Source organism: Tursiops truncatus, chromosome 10 (assembly GCF_011762595.2).
Source record: "Tursiops truncatus isolate mTurTru1 chromosome 10, mTurTru1.mat.Y, whole genome shotgun sequence".
Lineage (NCBI taxonomy): Eukaryota > Metazoa > Chordata > Mammalia > Artiodactyla > Delphinidae > Tursiops > Tursiops truncatus.
Genome location: NC_047043.1, coordinates 90,029,673 through 90,051,788, shown reverse-complemented (window position 1 = coordinate 90,051,788; position 22,116 = coordinate 90,029,673). Strand labels below are relative to the sequence as shown.

General features: G+C 45.8%; 1 protein-coding gene across 7 annotated transcripts in view; it reads left to right on the top strand.

Annotated features, from left to right (window-relative positions):
• Positions 1 to 22,116, top strand: part of IL5RA (interleukin 5 receptor subunit alpha) — a 37,246-nt gene extending 15,130 nt beyond the window's left edge. For 3 of the 7 annotated variants that reach the window (XM_073787575.1, XM_033865301.2, XM_004323635.4), the window contains 4 exons: positions 1,743 to 1,881; positions 14,291 to 14,387; positions 15,647 to 15,731; positions 20,219 to 22,116. In XM_073787575.1, coding sequence (XP_073643676.1) covers positions 1,743 to 1,881; positions 14,291 to 14,387; positions 15,647 to 15,731; positions 20,219 to 20,305 — 408 coding nt within the window. In that variant the 3' untranslated portion in view covers positions 20,306 to 22,116. Of the gene's footprint in view, positions 1 to 1,742; positions 1,882 to 2,574; positions 2,744 to 3,185; positions 3,424 to 11,434; positions 11,510 to 12,722; positions 13,078 to 14,290; positions 14,388 to 15,646; positions 15,732 to 20,218 lie in introns of those variants that run through there. The other 4 variants (XR_004528606.2, XM_073787576.1, XM_033865303.2 and 1 more) reach the window with 4 other exon arrangements.

Here is a 22,116-nt window from a genome sequence, read left to right as displayed (position 1 = left end):
TCCCAAAGTGTTGTCTCCATTTCTATATTTATCTCCTCAAGGATCAGCAATAAACAGCTCCTGACTCACACCAGTCCTCCAACCACACTTGGAGTGGCAGGGGTTCTAGGCAGAAGGAGCAACTCCACAGCATGAGTGAGCATGGTTCCTTCAGCCAAGTGGCAGTAATTTAGTCAGCCTGGACATAAGGCCAACGTTGGAATCATAACTCTAGCTCTTACACTGGGACTTCTCCCAGAATGATTCTAAGATTTTGTTTAAAAAAATAAATGGTTTTTCTTTTTAAAACCATGGTCATAGGCAATGGAAACCACTAAAGTGTTTAGCTTGATAGAAAAATGTGAACACATCTGCAGAATCGCAGAATTATTTTGGAAGCAGCATGAAAGCTGGGTATGGACGGAGAGGGGACATGTGGACACAGAATACCGGTTTCATGGCTACTGCAACAGTCCAAGCAAAAAATGATGAAACCTAAAATGGCAGTGGTTTTGGAGCAGGGACAAAGAAGGGAGAAACACACTCAGGAGTAGGTAAGATACAGGTGGCCAGGGACACATCTCGGGTTTGGGGTATTAGCTGCACGGTGGGGACACTGACCAGTAGAGAGAACATACACGAAGGGTTTGATTGTGAGAAAACAGCCTCATCTCAACACTAGACAATGTTAGCCTGTGTTGCCTACGGCAAATTGGCATTTACTGAGTGCTTATTATTAGGTTGAACTGCCCAAAATGGCTGTTTTTGCAGGTCAAAAATGGGTTGGTGAATATTATCACTTTTCATATGATTCAACCCAATATATCTTTAAACTTGGGCTTTACAAAGTTAATTCCATTTAATTCAATAATCCATTAGGTGGTATGGTTCCTATTTTACAGATGAGAAAACTGAGGCTCAGAGAGGTCAAGGAAATTGCCCTGCAGTTAGTTGGAGGTAGAACTGGGATTCAAACCCTCTTCTTCCTAGATTCAAGGTCCTTTTGCTCTTTCTGCTTCCTTATGCCCCCTCCATCCCTTGCTCCTTGCGCCCTGGCTTGGGGTGAGACACTGTATCAGGGATCAGCACACTTTCATTGTAAAAGGCCAGAGAGTAGGTATTTTAGGCTTTGCAGATCATACCGTTTTTGTCACAATTACTCAGCTCTGCCATCAATACAAGCGAATAGGTATAACTGCGTTCCAGTAACTGTGTTTGTGGACACTGAAATTTCAATTTCATGTACTTTTCATGAGTCACAAAATATTCTTTTTATATTTTTCAAACACTGAAAAATATATGTCATTCTTAGCTTGCAGGCCCTACAAAAACAGGTAGCAGGCCAGATTGGCCATAGACCGTAGTTTGCTGGATCCTGTTGAAAATGCAGAAGCCATGTGATATTGTTAGTTAGGTGATTAGAGAATATCCAGGGACAAGATGAGGGAGGTTATGCATTCTGCTATGTGCCATTCCAGTCTTTCAGTCTGGAAATATCAGTTGGACCCGGATGGATCATCTAGATCTTACAACTGCCTGTTTTATTTATTTTGGTTACTACATAGCTTTCCCCCCAAGGGTGACTGCCAACACTTCCATAGTGAAGTGGTCTAGAATAAACTAATCGACGTGAGTCTTACTGATTTTAAATGGGTCACTGAATACTGAGTCACATTACTTACATACGACCTCCCATCCTGATGATTGCCACAATTTAAATTGCGTGTCCAGGGATTCTTACAATGATATTTTTTCCCATTTAGACAGAAAAAATGACGACCAATACATTCATCTCCGTAATTGATGGTATTTCTGAGTATTCCATTCAAGTGAGAGCAGCAGTGAGCTCTGTGTGCAGAGCGGTGGGACCCTCCAGTGAGTGGAGTCAGCCTATTTATGTGGGTGAGTATCTCGTGTTTATTTGAAAGCAAGTGACCTTACTTGTAGTTGTAACATCCTCCTGGAAAGTGTACACCTTCACTTGTGAGTCCTGAAATGCTTTCACGTCCCTACTAAGCCTCATCCTCTGTCAGTCTGCTGCCTTTTTGACCAGAGGTGGATTTACCATGAGGCCAATGAAGCTCCAGTGTTCCAGCTTCTCACTAGCAAGAGCCCTTCCAAAGTCTAGTACTTTTTTTTTTTTTCCAGATTATCTGGTCCTACTTCTATTCAGTTTTACCAAATTAATTTTTTTTGTTTTGAGATAACTGTAGATTCATATGCAGTCATAAGGAATGATGTCAAGAGAGCTCATGTAGCCTTTACTCAGTTTCTCTCAAGACTAACTTCTTGCAAAACTGTAATACAATATGGCAACCAAAAAAGTGCCATTGCTACAACCCACTGATCTTATTCAGATTTCATCGATTTCATATCTACTCATTTGTGTGTGTATTAGTTCTATGCAATTTTATCCCATGTGCAGGTTTGTGTATATGTCACCACAAGGGTCCTTCCTTTTGCCCTTTTTTAAGCACTTTCATTCCTCTCTCCTCTCCTCCATTCCTAACCCCTGTCGACTACTAATCTGGTCTCCATTTCTATAATTTTCCTATACCTAATTCTGAATTTATACTTTTGTTTCATTTCATAAAGAAGATTCCAAAACTGAATAAGCTCAGGGCCCACAAAATCTGGATCCAGCCCTGGGCCCTCAGCGTAACAGACCTAGAGGATCCCAAGGACTGGCATCACCTGGGCTCCTGCATTGGTTCTGCAGCTGTTTTTGTTTATGATTAAACTGACTAGCTTACTTGGCAAATAATATGATCATTGTATCTGTCTGTGGGACTGGAGAAGGGTGATGATGGTGGCTCTGAATGAAAGGGCAAATTTCCATTCTCCTTTTATGTCAGATGGCAATTCCATAACCTGGAGAGGTGGCCTTGCACCGTGATGCTAGAACATGCACACCCTGTGTTTGATACTATCTGCGTATCTTGGCCAGTTAAAAAACTAGTGTAGCTCATGTATGTGCCACAGACATGCAGCCTGGGGATGCAGACGTATGTGGCTAAGTGCTGCATAAGAGCTACAAGGACACGAAGAGGAGGGAAGAATTCTGGAGTCTTCCATAGAAAGCTCAGGTTTAATGCCAGCCTTAGCACGTACTGACTACATACCCTTGAACAAACCACTTCTCTCTGCCCATCCGTGGATTCCCAGGACTAAGGAGGTAATTAATACCCACCTCTCCTGTCTCACAGGTTATTGTGAAATACAAACAACAACGACAGCAGATAACATTTATTGCTGACTATCCTCCAAGCCCTGTGCTAAGTGCTTCACATGCACTAGCTTCACTAATCCTATCCACCAAACTGTTCTGCAGATGAGAAAACAGGTTTCGAAAGTTTAGACAGTTTGCTTAACTCTGCATGGCCAGTAAGTGGCAGAGAAGGAATTCAAACCCAAGTTGACTGACGCCAGCACCAGAGACCTTAGCTCTATGGCATGGGGGCCGGGACGCTGCAAGGTGCAAAGAGCTGAACAAATTAAAGATGCATTTAAGGGATCCTGGTAGCTAACTCTGTGATTATGGCTGGTCAAGCACGTGAATATCACTGTCCCTCAACGTACGAGGTAGTTAACGCTCCACTGAAGGGTGTACCTAAGAAGAGATTTCTTTCGGCACATGCTAGGATTTTCTATCATTTCATTCGTTCACTTAGGCTAATGGGTGTCTCTGCAGGACACTCCTGGGCAGTGACCCATGGGCCCATGTGGATGTAAGTCAGACCAGACGCATAGCAGGGAGATTTCCAAGGGAGACTGGGAAAGATAAGGAAAGACCCGAGAAATGGAGCTGGGTTCTGAGTCTGCAAGGGGACTGGTCTTACTGAGTTGCTGAGTTCCCAAAGGGGAAAGGAGCCCCTAGAGCTGTGTGACACGACCAGCACAGCCTTATGGCACGCCCACCACATCACCGCCCTGGGACTCAGAGGACCAGCGTGAGGCTTGCTGGGAGAGGAAGCAGAAAGGACAAAAGGAACTGAGAACCGGCCAATTGCACCTACTTCAGGTTTCTGCCAAAGCCAGTCTTTCCTCCTCCCCAGGTCCAGGCCCCAACCTGACCAAACAGACCCACCACATGCAGGCACCCCTTCCACACCGCTTTATCTGCACAGACGAAATCCACTCTACGCCCCGAGAGGGGGACCAGCAGAAGAAACGTGAATCCGTCTCAGGGAATTTTCAACAAGGCTATGAATTTCTTCAAACGCCTGCGACAGAAGCTTAATTTTCATGACCCGCATTTGGTGGATTTTTTTTTAATGCTTTGTTATTCCCCAAAGGCCGAAAACTCATTGGCCCCCAATTACTGACATTTCTGAGTGTCTTCCCAACATCACTGCGCATATAGTTTCAGAGTTTTTTTTTTTTTTTTTAATTCTGTGTGAGGACCTCAAACTAACTTGGAGACCAAGGTGGGAATCTTGGCTACGGAGCCAGTTCTGATTTTTTAGTGTTTGGGTTTTGAGTTCTCATCAGTGTTGTCTGTTGAGAGTTTAGAACTTAGAGAGCAGAAGAAAGCGAGAGACAAATCAGGAGATCTAGGTTTTGGTCGTGGCTCTGCCAGTGTCTAACTCTTTGACTAAAGTTAGAGATGCGGAGATAATATTTCATGAGCCCAGTTATCGGAGACTGCTTCCACAGCTGTGTTGAGAGGGAATCTCAAGTTACATTTAGGTCATCCGAAGGCGCGGTCATCTGTTGTCACCCCTGCAGGGGACAGAGTGGTGACCAGTGTGGCAGAGTTTGGCTGCCCCCGACCTAGTCAGTCACCTCTAACCCCTCTGGGTCTCAGTTTCCTCACCTGTAACATGTGAGTCTCCTCACTTGTAAGTTCTTCCCTACTCTGCCTTTCATGTTCTCTTACCCCCATCAACTGCCGACAAAAGTGCTGAGAGAGAGATTGTGACCTGTGCTGAGAGTTTATTTTAAGCTTGTTTTTAATTTATTTTTCACTCTCCACTTTAGAGCTGGCGCCCCATGATTATTTTCTAAATAACAGCTTCCTAGCTTGGAGCCGGGCTCATTATCATTTGCTCTCAGGTGTGCCTCACTGCCATCATCCACGGCAAATCCATTTCATTTGCTGCCAGCCTGGTCATGAAGATGAGCTGACTAATATTACCACGCACCTTATAAATCCATCCTTTCTGGAACTGACTTCCCTGCTCACTTTAGGATCATTAGTGAATTTAATCAATGCAGGCTCTCTACTGTCATCAGGATGATTAATAAACATCACAGGAAGCTCGGGCTCCTCTGGGACATTCCACATGGCTCTTCCTTACCCCGCGAGGATGCAGCAATAATAATGCTCTGCTTGCAGCCTACCAGGCAGGGTTCCCGCTCCATTCATTTCCTCTAGACATCCTTCCTCCACTCCTACCTTGTCTTAAAAATGGCACCCTGGAGCCCTCCCCTTCCACTTTCACACCAAGGCCCGACTCACATATCACCTCTTTGTTAGACATTATTAAGTCCACCTCCTTTATCTGAGGGAAACGGAGGCCCAGAGATATTAAATAATTCAGTAGTTATCAAACAGCCAAGAAGTGGCTATTAATGGATAATATTCTCAAATAAGTGGCACAGGAGTCAATTAGCGAACTGGAATAGATTCAATTTACTAATTAACCCATCATCACCCAGGGTTATTGAATCAAGAGAGAGACACCAGATGAGTAAGTTTTGACTGATGAAAAAGGAGGGCGGAGGAGAAAGGACTGCTGTCCTGCTCCAGTTGGCAAGGTCCCTGGACAGTCAAGAGGCACAAGGGCAGCCAGCAGGGGTCCAGCCAGCCACAGTGTGCTCTTCACCTGCCCTGAAACGCTGCCCTCCTGTGCTGGGATTTCCAGAACATGGAATACTTCTTTTTTCTTCTCAGATGGAAGGAGCAGTTTCATCTTATCAGCCCTCGTTATCAGCTGCCCTTCCTCAGCTGGCTTCTCTGCCTTATCTGAAGGGCTAACTTTCCACACTTCTTCCTCCTTTTGCAACTTTCTTAACTTCCGGACGCTTCTGCTCCCTTGTTATCTGGGCCATCTCCTGTTTACCGAAACCTGGTGTCTCCTGAGTGGTTTCTGGTCTGAGTGAAGATATTCCTTTTCTCAAGTCCATCATCTTCTCTTCTCTCTCCCCTCCCAGAAGCTCAAATATCATGCAGGAAACAAGGAATAATGAAAACAAAGTTTCCTACAGTAATGCCCTTCCCCGTGGAAAAGAGTGTTACACATGCATCCACCCAGCCGTGTTGCTGGTGTATCAGTGACGGGTCTTCCCGCCCCGCCCCCCAGCACAGGCCCTGCCCCTCAAACAAAATCGGGTTTTGCCCTGACATCACTGAAGGCCGTATCTGAAGGCCAGGATCTATTCGATGATGGTACCAGGTATCAATTAAAATGTATTTACAAAAAAAAAATATTGCTTTAGGCTTGAGATGTATAGCACTTACACCCCAGGGAGTAGGGGAAAGTTCACCGCATTTCTCAGATGCCTCAGCTGTGCGGTCAAGGTCGACACGGGCTGGCGGCTTCCTTTTGGGGCATCTTCCTCGAGACCTGTTACTCACAGGAAATCCTGGCCATGGCTTTCTGTCACAGTTTCTTTCCGTGTGTGGGGGGAGCCTTAGAGTCACATCACACATTCTAGAATCCGTAAGGACTTCATGAAAAGAGGTGGAAGCAGAAAATCAGGGAGGGATGTAAGAACTGGGGCTGGGATGGAAGCAAGGGTCCCACAGGGAGACTCTGCTGCCTTTTTCCTCGGACTTGACATTCATGGGCTGTGAATGAGTGAGGAAACCCGGCACACCGGCCCCAGGGCATGTGGAATCAAAACCTGGAGGGCGTGGTGTCACCTTCGGGATCCTCCAGCCCACCTCCTACATTGTACACTTTGCCGGCTCCACCCTCAGACTCCGCGCCTGTGCTTTTTCTTTTCCTTTCGCCACCACCTTTCTTTCTACATCCTCACACTGTTGTGAGAAAGGGAGAAAACCAGGAAGGAGAAAGGTGAAGGGGAGACACTGCAGAGAGCTCAGATCCACTTTCCCTGGGTCTTCCAAATGAATTTTGCAAATTCAAGAGCTTCTGTGAAGAAATGGCGGGCTTCTGGCTCATTAGCGACAAAAACTGATTGAGGAATAAAACGGTGACCCAGTCAGTACCTTGAAAAACCCACCTGGCTTCCCTGAGGGGGATATAACTTGTGACGATGCTGAGTTTTCTTTGTAAATGGGGGGTTTCCGGGTTGGTAAATGTGGTGGCCGCCTTGATCCGCTGTTTGCTTTTCCCCAGGCTCCTGTGGTTTCCAGGCTGGTAGCCGTGGCCTGAGGGCGGGCCAGCAGGGAGCCTTCAACTTCTGTCCCCAAATGTGAGGAGCAGGGAGCTCCCCTGTGCTTTCAGGCCTGGCCGCCTGGAGGTATGGTGTCCACACCAGACTGCCACGCGTGACCTGTGCCTCGAGACGGGCCCGCCAGATGACGGGAGGAAGGTGGGACTCCCCTCTTGGGGCAGGCACTGTGCTTGGCGTGTTCACCTATGTTATCTCATGTATCTTCACAGACACAGGATTTTCCTAATTTACAGATGAGCAAAGAGACGCAGAGGGGTTAAGGAACTACCCCAAGTGACAGAGCTAGGAAGTGACAGACCCGGACCTAGAACACAGCCACAGGACTGGGTCCATGCCATGCTCTTTCTGTGGTGCTTCGTCACCCCGTGGGTGACAGTGCCAGCCAGGGAGACAGAGGCAGGAGGACTGGCTGTGGGGACTGGCGGCAGTGAAAGGGTTGCCCTGCAGCTCATGAGCTGGTCAGCCTCCGTGGAGCCCAAGCAGTGGGGACACTTTCATTGACCTCTTCAGGCTACTCTAGTCTAAATACCCCCTTACGAGTTGTCCATGGCGTTCATTTTAATACAAACCTCCTTGAGGGTGCGGACCATCGTGCTTTATGCCCTCTCCTACCCCCTAGTATCTTGAATATCTGGTGTTTTCTTTCCCTCCAGGCCTGAGCTTATGACTCTGCCTTCTGAGGATTCTGAAAGGGCTCCAATCTTAGTCTGGCTTTCATGATTTAGGGAAATTATCTTGATGCCTTACTGCTGACATGATGTGTTTAATCATAATCACAGTTATAATAACATTCATTGAACACCTACTATGAACTAGCACCGGGCCAATCACTTTGCAGGAATAACTCAGCCAGTTCTTATCCCCGTTGAGCAAAGCAGGTGATGGAAGCTCCTGAGGGCTCCCTGCTCAGGGTCACCTCTGTTGTAAGCGGCCGAACCAGGACGAAAGCGCTTCACCCGTTTCTTACTTCTATGTGAAGACTGCAGCCTCTGCAGCCAGCTTTCAGTTGCTTTAGCAGGTTGGTAGAACAGGGCCAGCAAACCCCTTACAGGGAAGAAAGTTCTGGGTTGCCTAGGGCCCCAGAAAGCACACACCTCTCTGTGCTGTGTGCAAAAGTCTGCAAAGAAGCAGAAGATGGCGAAGAGGGTTCTCTATTTAGTTTCATCAGGTCGTGTCCTACTAGGGACAAATGTAGACCAGCAGTACGGCAGCGATCCCTTAGGGAATCCTGAGTGCGCAAAGGTACACCTACACACCCGCCCCCCCATCCCAAGCATCTCCATGTCCTTTCCATATTTTGGGTCATTGAGCCCAATTTCCCCAGATGAACAGAGAACACGTTTTGTGCATTTTGCTCTGGGCCCTGGACTACCTATGTTCTGTCCACTGAGGCTGCATTTGCCGACCCCTCTCTTTCACTCTCCCGAAATCAGGTAAAGGGATTTTTTTTCCCTAAAAAAAAAAAAACCTCCCACAATCCACTTGACAGCTGCCTTAGAAAGCTCGCCCACCCAAAGGGCTTGCTTATGATTTTTGCTGGCACTGTGAGCCTGTGACCGGCTTGGCAGGTCCCCTCACAGACGATGCCACGGCCTCCCGCTCTAAAGAGAGACAAGTGCAGGAGGCTTCGTAGACTAATGCACCTGCATCCTCTCAGTTATCCAGCCCTGTCAGTGCCCTCAGAACTCCTCCCAGCGCCTGCTGGTTTAACAGAGTAGGGCTGCTTCACTGGAAGAGCCCCATCAATTTACTAATGAGCTCTTTTCCTATTGTTGAGTCTGAAACTAGATTCAAATGCAATATGGAATCCCTGAAAGTCATACTTGTATGAACAGCTTAAGGGTGGAACAAGCCTCCAAACCGAATCGACCTTCTAAGTGTTATTAGTCTGAACTACAAAGATCATACAATTCTAGAACAAGTGGGGCTGCAGCACCGGGAGGAAAATGACTTGACAAAGCTCTGAGGGCAGAGCTGGGACGAGGTCCAGGGTCTGATTCTCTTTAACCACCAAGCTATTCGTCCCTCTCCGTCCCTTTCCCACCATACACTCCCGGGATATACAGCACGAGCAGAATTTTCATTAGTTGGCTAATTGTCAAGGTTAAATGGTTGAGACGTCAGAAACTGAGGAAGCCGAGGTCACCAAGAAACCAGACAGCTGAGCTCCCAAATGCTCCAAGTTGTCAATATTGGGAGAACATCCTAGAATGAGGTGCAGAGTCTGAAGGGCTTCTTCTCCTTGGCGGGACAGGCTTTGCTCCGTCTTTCTAAAGCTCATCTCTGCATAACCAAACAGCGGCGCCCATCAATTTCTTGAAAAGAAACATCTGTGGCTTCCGTTTTAATGGCAGAAAACTCATTCTTGAGTCAGAGAAAAGATTCAAGTTACCTTGAAACGCTTGTTCTTAAGAAAATGTACAACGTCAGAGACCCCAAAATTCAAATTAATGATGTACCGAGGGGCCTCCCAACTTTTACAGAATTAAAATTCTTAATCATTTTGACCGGAAGGATATACACTGTCAGTGGGAACTGTACCCCTGTTCTACCTTCAGTAAAATCAGAGGAGGTGCTGTCTTTAATTCATTTTACTTACATAACTGACTCTCAACTTCGTTTTTGCGTTAATAAATAACGTTAACGGTAGATAATCCCCAAGCGATTTCCATTTGGTAGTGAACATGTGAAACCTTTTTCTTGCACTGAATTTACCTGCCAGTTTAGGTTTTCTTTGCAGTAAAGCTGACCTCGGCTCTGCTGTCTGGGGGGTTAGCTCTGTTCTCAGGTGGCGGTAGGGGAGCAGTTCTGAAGCAAGGTGGGACACTGCGGAAACCAGGCGGAGAGAAATGACTCATGTGCCCCCTCCCTCCAGGCAGTGACGGTGACTTTGCTTTCCACATAGTACCTTGCATGCACCACTAACTTTTTTTTGATCGAAAGAAATAAAATCAGTTGCCTCTCCAAAGAGGTTCTGTTAATTCAGAGAGAATCTTCACTTATCAATGTGAGTGCTCAAGTGAACAGCTAGAGAGTGGTTTAACTGAAAAGATTTGTGTAAGCACGCTCAGAAGTGAACGACACTTTTATCAGGACCTGACATACCAGCCTGCAGAGAATTGCACAATTTGAGACACCAACGGGACCCAGGGTGGCACCCTGATAATATTGATAACACCACTCATTCTTTCTGCAGGACTCAAGCTTCACCTGTTTAACCTACTCGTAAACAGGAAACATTCTGCTACTTGGCATAACCCTTGCTAAATTTATGTTCCATGTACATGAGTCTAGAGATTCTGAACGTACTTGTTAGGGGACTTGCATAATGGTTCAGAGTGTACTACACTGAGTTTCAGAGATGGGGCAATGAAGCAGGCAGAATCCCTTATTCAGGAAATCAGAGTGGGAAATAAAGCGAGCTGGTATTTGACTTCACGGTAGTAGTATGTCCCAGTTGCTCTTTATATTAGCTACGTGCAAGGGCAGTAAAAACTAGGTTTAACGGGACACTCGGTGACAATCCAGAGAACTGAATACTAATCCTAGAACCAGTGAGTGTCTATGGGACTTGGGAAAATAAAAGGTTTGTAAAATGATGAAAAGCAGAGCCTCAGAGAGCCAAAGTGTGGCTACCACCTGTTTGTAAAACAGCTATAAATACATGAAACTTCTTTTTCAACGCCATGGTCAGAGATTTTAAATAAAGTGATTCGGTCCTGGCTAGAGCCTAGGGAGCATCGGGAAGACTGGTATCTTACAAGGCAGCCCCCTTCTACTGCAGACACAGCCCGCAAACCCAGCCATGCCCAACAGCTGAGACACCACAACAAAACAGGGCTGCCTTGGAGGGAAGTGGTATCCGGCCGGGAAGAGGATGCTCTGGAGGGTGTTCCGTGACAGAGGAATGTTTAGGATGTGTTCCATGAAGCGCCTGCTCATGCAGTGGGTCCTGGTTTGGGCGTGGTGGGCAGTGGGACAGGGTCCCTGCACCGTGGTTAAGAGCACGGCTGCTCAGCACGTCCTGGGCTTCACCCCCGGCTACTAGCTGTGGTCCTCAGCTGACCCCCTCCGCCCTTCTCTGCGACAGCTCCTCCGTCCATCAAACTAGGACAGCAGCGCCCACCCTGAAGCACTGCTGTGAGAATTCAAGTGAGATTGCAAGGTGAGCACTTTGCAGAGTGTCTGGTACCTAAAAAGGGAATGTCAAAACATGTATAGAAGATAAGCTATTGGTGACTGCTGGTTCTGATACCTTATTTTTTGTTCTTTTCTACAACTTTCCAACTTTCACCAATGAAAATATCCTAAAGTCAATTTTGTGAGAGGTCGGTATACACCAAATGACAATGTCGTGGATTGGGTCAGGGGTACTAAAAAATGTGCTGCATTGAGAGCGTTCTTAAGGGTCAGAGTTCAACTTCCTCATATTTGCAGATGAGGAAACTGAGGCCCAGAACGGCCACCTTCACAACAAGCTAAGAATAGAACCCAGGTTTCCAGACTAGGCAAACTCATGACACAAAAGCATGCATGTCTTGCATTTATGATGGCACAGATGAACCTATTTGCAAAGCAGAAACAGAGACACAGATGTAGAGAACAAACGTGTGGACACCGGTGGTGGGGAGAAAGGGGGGTGGGATGAATTGGGAGGTTGGGATGGACATATATACGCCACTGGGTATGAAATAGATAACTAGTGAGGGCCTGCTGTATAGCTCGGGGAACTCTACTCAGAGCTCTGTGGTGACCTGGATGGGAGGGATTTACAAAAGGGAGGGGATATGTGTATACATATGGCTGGTTCGCTTGCATTTACGGTTGGGTGTGATGTACTGGTGTAAAGCAAGTGGATGAGGAAAGGAGGGGCTACGGAGAATGAGAAGAAGCCAAGTGCCTTCCAAGGATTCCAGTCTGGGATCCTGCGAGAGGGGAGATCAGAATGGGGAAGTTTTGAGGGAAGTTGTTTTGATGTGAAGAAGGGTGTGAGTTTGGTTTTGAATGTTGTCAGCTTTGAGACACATCCCAGTGGGTTCTGCCTACAGGCAGTCTCAGATCCAGACTGGGAGCTGGGCAGGGATACAGACTCGGGAGAGGATGCCATGGAATTAAAAGATGAAGCTGTGCTCAACAAACATTTCAAAGTTCAAAGAAGAGACCATAGTGGAAAATACCAAAGGGTTAAGGCTGAGCGGTGAGGGGCAGTAGAAATTAGAAAGGGGGGAAGGAAATGATATTGAAGAAGAGGAATATTTGGGCAAAGGAGCCAGTGGCTTGGTTTCCAGGTGGGTACAAGCATCAAATCTGAATTCAGGAGGGAGGTCAGGAAAAATAAAGTTGGAAAAAGAAACTGACCGTCTTTTGGCTTCAACCAGGAGGAAGCCACCAGCAAATTTTTAAAGTGCTTTCTGAGATGGGAAAAGGAAGCTGCCTGAATCCCTTATTCAAGAAATGAGGCCGGGAAATAAAGGAGGTATTGGATAATAGTTGGGAGAGATGGCAGAGCAAAGTAATGGCTTATTCAAGATAAAGGACTCTATGAATATTTGAAAGCAGAAGGGAAGAGATGAAGGAGAGATTAAAGCTTTTGGGAGGTAGAAGATAAACCTCAACTAAGAGTTCTCAGGAGGCCAGAAAAACAAACAAAAAAAGGCCACGAGATCAAGGCAACATTGGAATCACTAGCATTAAATCCTCGAGACATCTCTCCACCCTGATACCTGGAAAGATGTGAGTTTTAAGTATTTTGGGGCTTTTGGAAGTCTTAAGATATTTTACAAGGGACTTGAAAATTCCACTTACATTCACTTCTCATTTTATAATAGAAACCGTTAATGGCAAACCAAGGATTAAGACCTGCTTCTCCTGGGGTGTGGTGTGTATCTCACCTCTGTACTTAGAGCTGCTGTCACTAAATTATCTGTGTCTTTATTTGCTTATCGACTTCTTCCCTCAATTGCAGGAAGGGAGGGTTCACATGCTTTCTTTTAACACTGTCTCCCAGCAACGTGTATAACGTCCCACACATAACAGGAGCCCAGTAAATATTGGCTAAACGGGTGAATAAAGGAATGAATGAACACAGAAAGGACCCATGCATTCAGGGAGATAACTCAAGATTTGCATTCTTCTCTAAAAATGAATCAGACAGTTTAGCAAGCAGGTTACCCTTTAAACGCCATTTGGTAAATGGCCTTGGGTTTTTCTTGAAGGTATTTCCAGTACCTTAATAAAAAAAATCACACACACCCCAAAGCTATCATCAAAGCCCACAGAAGAACCTATCCTTGAGTACAGATTAGAAGCAAATTTAACTAGATAGTCGGGCAGCATGTGGCATATTTATACTTTCTGTACTGAATCAAGTTAGCATCTACGTTTTCATCTGTGAACAACAGGTATAAACGTAAGAGGTGTTGTGAGGATAATTCAGATTGTAAACTTACAACGGAGTCTGATACCTTTGTTGTGAACTATGAGTATTATCCCACACTGTACTTCCTCTAAAAGTCCAACTTTGTAAAATGTTTTGATTGTACTGCAATTAGGTTACTGAGTAGGCTTACGTTTTTGCATCTTTTTCATCTAAAAACCTTAGTACTCACCAAAAGCTGCTAAGCTCCGAGATCCAGCTGGCATATTACCTAGAATATACTCCATAAATATCTGCTCACTGATTAAATAATGCCTCAAGATTAAAAGTGGCCTCATTGCCATTGCCGTTATTTCATTTCACTCTTGTATCAACTCTGTGAGATGGAAGCTCCCTGCCCACCCTGCCCCATTTTACAGATGAGAAATCTAAAGCTCGGGGAGGTTAAGCTACTTTCCCAGCATCACCCAGCACCTTGAACTCTGACCCAAGCCCCCTTTGGCCCTAGTGTAGTCATCTCTCTTTTCTGCTGATGATTCTAGTTCTGATTTTTTTTTTTTTTTCCATTAGGAAACAATGAGCAGAAGCCCTGGACAAAATGGTTCCTTATTGCAGTTATGGCAACCGTCTGCTTTATCTTGTTAATTTTCTCACTCATCTGCAGAATGTAGGTATTCTTTTTATTTGGGTGCTTTCGCTGGGATCTAAATATTGGATTTTTACCTTCTTGCCATGCATCCGCTGGATGCAGGGTTCTTGCTATCAGGTGGAATTTACGACATTGTTGTGTCTTCCTGGACAGCCTTTCCAAGATGAGTGTGGACCAAATAAAAAACTGGTAAACAGCAGGTGATTTACAGAAACTGGATACAGAGCACAACACAGCCTTCAGTCGTTAGATACCCCCTTCCTGAATCTGCCGACAGTCTATTCATCTCCCCAAAGGATTTTTTTTTGGCTGCAGAGCGTGGCATGCGGGATCTTAGTTCCCCAACCAGGCATCAAACCCGTGCTCCCTGCAGTGGAAGTGTGGATTCTTAACCACAGGAATGCCAGGGAAGTCCCTCTATGAAGGTTTTTACATTTGTGTTTTTTTGATTCCCTGCCTTCCATTCCCTACTTGGTTGCCTCTGTTGAGCCCCCAGGGCATGCTTCTTACTCTTGGGTAAAGGAAGTCATCCCATTGGATGCTGAACTCACTATGGTGCCTCCTGTGTTATGATCCCCAATTATGAGGTACCAACTCCTACCCTGGCCCTTCGGTCAAACAGTCCCTTACTGGCTGATCATTCCCAGGTCAGACACAGATTGTAGAAGGGTCATGCAGATTTGGTGGCCAAACCTAGAGCTTGCAAATTGCCCCATAAAAACTTCTCATCCCTTCTGGCGTCTGGGAAGGCCGAGTGCCACTTAGGAGGCTGCAGAACATGTTCTATCTTATTAGCTTTTTCATAATGTAGAAAGTGACTTTTATTTTAAACAGCTTCACTATTATAAATGTCTTATCAGATGGCATCTATAGGCTGGGGGGCGGTTGGCAGCTCAAAGGAGAAGAAAAAGACAGTAAACCCTGAGAGCTGGCGCCTAGGGGGAGAGGCTGCCTACCAGCATCGTGGGTAACCCTGGGGCCCCACGCACTTGATGTACATCATTTTCAGAAATCAGGCCTGGTAGAACGCACCAACATGAAGCAATTGTCATTTTGTCTCCCTTGGATGATTCAGAAGTCCCATCAGAGCCCTGCAGTACCACCAAGCTCTTCAACTATTATTACAATGTAGATATTTGGAAGTCTTAGTCAATGAAGATTTTGAATTCACAAAACAGCAGGTCCAGGGATTAACTAGGTCAAGTTTTAGAGTAGATATTTAAGGACAAGAAAGGCTGTTCTTGCTTATCTATTTCCCTCCTTTACTCTGTTTTCAGATGCCACTTATGGACCAAGGTGTTTCCACCTGTTCCGGCACCAAAGAGTAATATTAAAGAATTCTTTGTAACCATCAACTATGAGGTAATATTGAAGGTTCTTATAACATGTCATATCTGCCCAGGGTTGGGTCCTCAGGGATCTGTCACTGGGTCATTCGTTTTCCACGTTACAAGGCAGGGTCTTTACTCAGGAGGCCAGGTGCCTTCAGGTTGCTTTTGTCATTCTGCTCTTCTTTTAATATATGTTCATTACAGTCTTTGAATATTGCAAAGGTCCTACTCAGTTATGAGTGTCCTCACCAGTCAGACCTGAACTTTTATTTTCTATCACCCAGCTCTTATCACCCAGACCTTGGGGAATTCCTTCAACCCCATGGGCCCTGACTTCCATTTCTGCACAGTAAGGGGCACAGATGTGATGGTCCAATGACCTGTTTATCTCTGACGTTCTAACATTCAATGTTTCTACACATGGGTACCACAATCAGTAAAGTTTTTCAGAGGGATTTTTCCTAGTTCCTTAGTATAAAGAACCATAGAAAAGGCAACTGATTTCCCCAAATACGTTTTCTTAGGTGCTGTTAACCATTCAGAGCACTTAGGCTTAACTGAATGCTCACTTACCAATGGCATCCAATGGTTCTAGCATCACATGGTAGAAGTCATCCTTTCCCTAGTGAAATGCCTTGGCATCTTTGTTGAAAATAAGTTGTCCATGTATATCTGTGTCTGTTTCTGGAGTATTAGGTTTCATTGATCTATTTGTCTATCTTTATGCTAATATAATACTGTCTTGATGACTAGAGCTTTATTGTAAACTTGGAGGCCAGGTAGTGTAAGGCTTCCAAACATGACTGTTCAAAGTTGTTTTGGTTATTCTAGGTCCTTTTTATTTCCACATAAATTTTAGAGCCAGTTTATCAATTTCAACAAAAAAAGCTGCTGGGATCAGGATTGTCTTGTATTATAGGTGCATTTGGGGAGAAGTGACATCTTAAACATAACGAGTCTTCCGATCTGTAAATGTGACATCTCAACTTATTTTTGTAGGTTTTCTTTAATTTTTGTCAGCAAGGTCTTGGGATGTTCAGTGTATTGCAGGTTGCTTGTTAAATCTGTCCTTAAATTGAATGGTTATTTAGATCAGGGGCCAGCCGACTTTCTGTAAAGAGCCAGATAGTAAACATTCAAGGGCCAGATGCTTTATCACACTGCCACTGTAGCGGGAAAACATCCACAGACAATATGCAAATAGCTCTGGCCAATAAAACTTTATTTACAAAATCTGGCAATGAGCCAGACTCAGCCCACAGGCTGCAGCCTGCAGACCCTCATCAAGCAATTTTCTTAACAAATTTCATTTTCTCTCTGATAAAGTTACTCATGGTAGGATGAGTTAACTGGTGACTGGTTGTAGGGGCGTTTGGGTCGATCACTCACTCACCAAAATGCATCACGGCAGTAAGAGGTGACCTTTCTTTAGAGTTTGCAGTTCGGGTGTTTGGGATGATTTAGCGGATGACAGTTTCTGACCTACTGAAGCGGAGAATCGAGGCTGGCCCAAGAGTCACCCCTACCCTCAGTTCCACCCTTGTGGTCTCCTTTATCAGGAGGACCGCCGGCTTGCTCTTGTTAACCCGTAGCTTTTCTGGAAGGAAAGTGTGCCCCACGGTGAAACTTGCTTCTCTTCCTGTGAATTCGTGCCGTGGATCCCTCCTGGATCTGGCACACGCATGACTGGAAAGCACGTGTGGTTTAAGCAGCAGACTCAAGTCATCTGACCCAGCCTCTTAACAGCACATTTTAGTGCTGGTATCTCATTTCCCTTCACAGCCCCCAAAGATTTCCTTGCACATTCTGAGGTTGGTAAAAGAAACTGGCTTAACAGCTTACTGGGTAAGTCTGCGGTTTGCTGTTAATTAACATCAAGTCACGGGGACTTCCCTGGTGGTTCAGTGGTAAAGAATCCGCCTTCCAGTGCAGGGAACGTGGCTTTGATCCCTGGTTGGGGAACTAAGATCCCACACGTCGCGGGGCAACTAAGCCAGCGCCACAACTACTGAGGTCAGCGCCTCAACTAGAGAGCCTGTGTGCCGCAAACTACAGAGCCCGCACAACCAAGACCCGATGCAGCCAAAAAAAAAAAAAAAAAACAAAAAAAAAAACCATCAAGTCATGTGTGCAAAAGAACAACTCTTGGGGCAGACAGGCTGGTTTCAGAATAAGCAAAGGATTTATGTCAAAACCCATCACGGCCAAGCTCTTCCGGACAACGCACTCTCCTCACGTTGCAGCGGGTCAGGAAAACCAGATCAGTGAGAGGGATGGGGTGGGGCGGGAGGGCCGCAGCGTGGAGGGGGAGAGTGGGGAGAACTGGGGAAACGAAGGGTCACCTCCTGCCCTCAGTTCTACCACCTCCACCTGGAGGAGTAGGTGCCTCAGTACAGAGCTGACCACAGCTGGGCCACGTGCGGCAGTGCCCCAGCCTGTACCTTCAAAGGCAGAGCCTGTGCAACCCACTTCTGGGGCCTTTGCTACAAGGACAACGAGGGGGCCCATTAGAGTTATGGGCAAACTGCCGGGAAGCCTCCCCCTGGTGGGAAAGGAAACCCTCTGCTTTTCATCACCGCTCATACCTCTAAGCTTGATGTTGGTACCCAGAATCCTGGGGTTCAGAGGGTAGCTGCCAACCCAGAGAGGCTGTTAAGCATGTTTTTGCTTGTCCAGGCCTGAGTCAGAAATTGTTCTGTAACGTTCAAGACACAGGTTCTGGTGGCAGGAGAGGGAGGGAGGAAGCAGGGGGATGAGCTTTTTAGTGATAAAAAAGACTCACTAAAAAAACTCTTATTCTCAGCTTTCCATTGGTTACAGACTGGTTTCCAGCCATTCTTTGTTTCTACGCTGGTAACCGGAGAGGGTTCCTTCCGAGATTAAGTAGACAACAACCTATTAAAAGTACATACGGCAGAGAGCACAGGTGCCGTGTTCATCACTGCGTATTCAATGCATCACGTGATGTCCAGTGCAAAAAATGTGCTGGGACTTCCCTGGCAGTGCAGTGGTTAAGACTCCACGCTCCCAATGCAGGGGACCCGGGTCCAATCCCTGGTCAGGGAACTAGATCCCACATGCATGCTGCAACTGGGAGCCCACGTGCCGCAACTAGGAAAGATCCCCCGTGCTGCAACTAAGACCCAGCGCAGCCAAAAAAACAAAAGTGTGGAATGATTCCTACATGGTTGGTGGGAATGTAAGTTGGTGCAGCCACTATGGAAAACAGTAGGGAGGCTCCTCAGAAAACTAAAAATAGAACTACCATATGATCGAGCAATCCCACTCCTGGACAAAACTATAATTCAAAAAGATACATGCACCCCTGTGTTCACAGCAGCACTGTTCACAATAGCCAAGACATGCAAACAATCTAAATGTCCATCGACAGATGAATGGATAAAGAAGATGTGGTGCATATATACAGCACAATGGAATACTAGTCAGCCATAAAGAATGAAATAATGCCATTGGCAGCAACATGGATGCAACTAGAGATTATCATATTAAGTGAAGTCAGTCAGAAAGAGAAAGACAAATACCACATAATATCACTTATATGTGGAATCTAAAATATGGCACAAATGAACCTATCTACAAAACAGAAACAGACTCAGAGACATAGAGAACAGACTTGTGGCTGTCAGAGGCGGGGTGCGGGGGAGGGATGGGCTGGGAGTTTGGGGGTGGTAGATGCAAACTACTGTATATAGGATGGATAAACAACAAGGTCCTACTGTATAGCACAGGACACTATATTCAATATCCTGTGATAAACCATAATGGAAAAGAATATAAAAAAATAATATATATGTGTACAACTGAGTCACTTTGCTGTCCAGCAGAGACTGGTACAACACTGTAAATCAACTATACTTCACTTAAAAAAATATGAAAAAGATGTGCTGAATGAGTAAAGAGGGTCAAGGAATACAATCTCTTACAGAAGGTATTTTTTTGGTCATGAATTTTGTAATTAATACCAGCATTATCTATGACAGCCAAAATTGGACATAACACCTCTATTTCAGGGAAGACTATAGTCAACTGTGGATGGCATACAATGGAACTATTCAAAATGAGCAGCCAAAGAACATACAGTCATCCCTCAGCATCTGCAGGGAGCATGGTTCCAGGAGGCCCAGCGGGCACCAACATCTGCAGACGCTCGGGTCCATTATGTAGAAGTGTGAAGCCTGTGGATACCGAGGGCTGGCTGTATGGAATTTAAAATAAGATGTGATGCTACGTGGAAAGAAATCCACTTAGAAAGCTCTTCATATAACTGTAAAGATAACTTTCTATCTAGAAAAAAGGGCTGAAGACAAACAGTGGGCTGTGCTTGGGAGTTAAGTTGATCGGTATTTTTTGGTTTTCTTCCTACTTATTTTCCGTACTTTCTTCAGTGACCATTTACTATTTTCATAAGCAAAAGTGACTTGAAACCAATTGTAAAGAAATTCAAAGACTCAGAAAGTTCTCTAGAAGACATCTAAGGAAGGATGATTTGTTTTGCAGAAAACTGGTTCCAGTGAAACACAAATTGAAGTCATAAGCTATGCGGAGGAGGCTGGATCTGAGACCCTGGAGGACTCCGTGTTTTGACTGTCCCCGGAGCATTGTCAAAACCAACTCACACTCACGAGCCCCGGGGATAAGAATGGGAACAACTGTTTCTTGGCTAAGAGGAGTTTGGAGTTTACCAAACACTCAATTTAGCTGCAAGGGGAAAAACACCCAGACAAATCTCTAACTCACACAGGTTGATTGATTCATCTGACTGTCCTGCCAGGTCTGATCTCTGCACAGGGCAGCACCTCCTCACCTGCCAGCCTCCTGATCTGCATCACTCACCTCAAACACTTCTGCACGAGAGACAGTTATTAAGGCTAACATCAACTGTGTTTACTCTGGTAGTGCCACGTTGACTGGTTCAACTGCCAACGGTAACGATCAGCTAAAATCTCAGGAAGAAAGCATTTTGCACCATCCTGGAGTGAATAGTGAACTTGGATTGAAGACTGTCTTCCCTATAGCAAGTGGGAGCCATGGTGCTTTTATTCTGAGTTCGGGAATACTTTTTCTTTCAAGTAGTGTGTGTGTGTGTTTATGTGTGTGTGTGTGTGTATGTGTATGTTTGTGTGTGTGTGAGACAGAGAGAGAGAGAATCTCAAGCTCTACGGGCACAATCAAGTTAGCATCATTTGAGGCAAACTAATTTCAAAACCTAAGAAGCTAACGTATCAGTCCATACCAAAGGAGGGGACAGGATTATATTCTCAAAGCCAGCCTTGATATTCTGGGAATATACTGAGAAAGGCATTGGGTGGAATTGTGTTGGAAGGGGACCACTTAATTAAGAATGAATTTTCTGAAAAGACGTCTGCTTGCAAAGACTTCAGAGCAACCTGTTGGGCATCTGGTCAAGTAGTGCTGGGTCAGCGCTAGCCTTGGAGGTTTGGAAGGGGTCCTACAGGTATCCCAACAAACATGCCAATCTAGACAGGAATTCCTCCTCTAACATCCTCCCGTATGAGTCTGCAACTAGATCGGTGGCCCCCGCGATGGGCCATGGGCTACAGGTAGAACCAAGTACAGGTGTGGCCAGGGCAGAGAGGGGTTAGGAGGGACAGCTGGTACTTGAAGGGATCCAAACGGTGCTGATTGTACACGGCCCTGGAGCAGGAAGCTTAGAACAGGGCAAGGTCACAGTGCTCAGAACAAACCTCCACGATGGCAGACTCTTTACATGCTTTTCATAGTTGATTTAGTCAGTCTGATCGAGGAATGGGGCATGTTGACTACCAAATACTTCCAGGGGTTGTGTTTCTTTTCATTTCTTTCTGTTTTTTTTTTTTGGTTGCTACTCTTCACTGCAGTGCGCAGGCTTCTCACTGCGGAGCGTGGGCTCTAGGCACACGGCCTTAGGTGCTCCGCGGCATGTGGAATCTTCCCGGACCAGGGCTCAAACCCGTGTCCCCTGCACTGGCAGGTGGATTCTTAACCACTGGGGAAGTCCCCAGGGGTTGTTTTTCTGATAACCATCCACTGCAAATAGCAGGGACCTGGGCCCAGGATAGTAGGCACAGCAGTCTGGCATCTGTCAGTTACTGCCTATTTCCAAGAGTTATGGACTGAATGCGCCCCACCCCCCATTCACGTGTTGAAACTCTACATCTCAATGTAGTGGTATCTGGAGGTGGGACCTTGGGCAGGTGACTAGGTTGGGATGCTCATGAATGGGATTAGTGCTCTTACAAACAGATCCCAAAGAGTTTTTCCCCCATGTGATGATATGAGAAGTTGGCCTTCTGCAACCAGGAAGAGGACTCTCACCAGAACCCCAGCATGCTGACACCCTGATCTGGGACTTCCAGCCTCCAAAACTGTGAGAAATAAATTTCTGTTGTTTATAA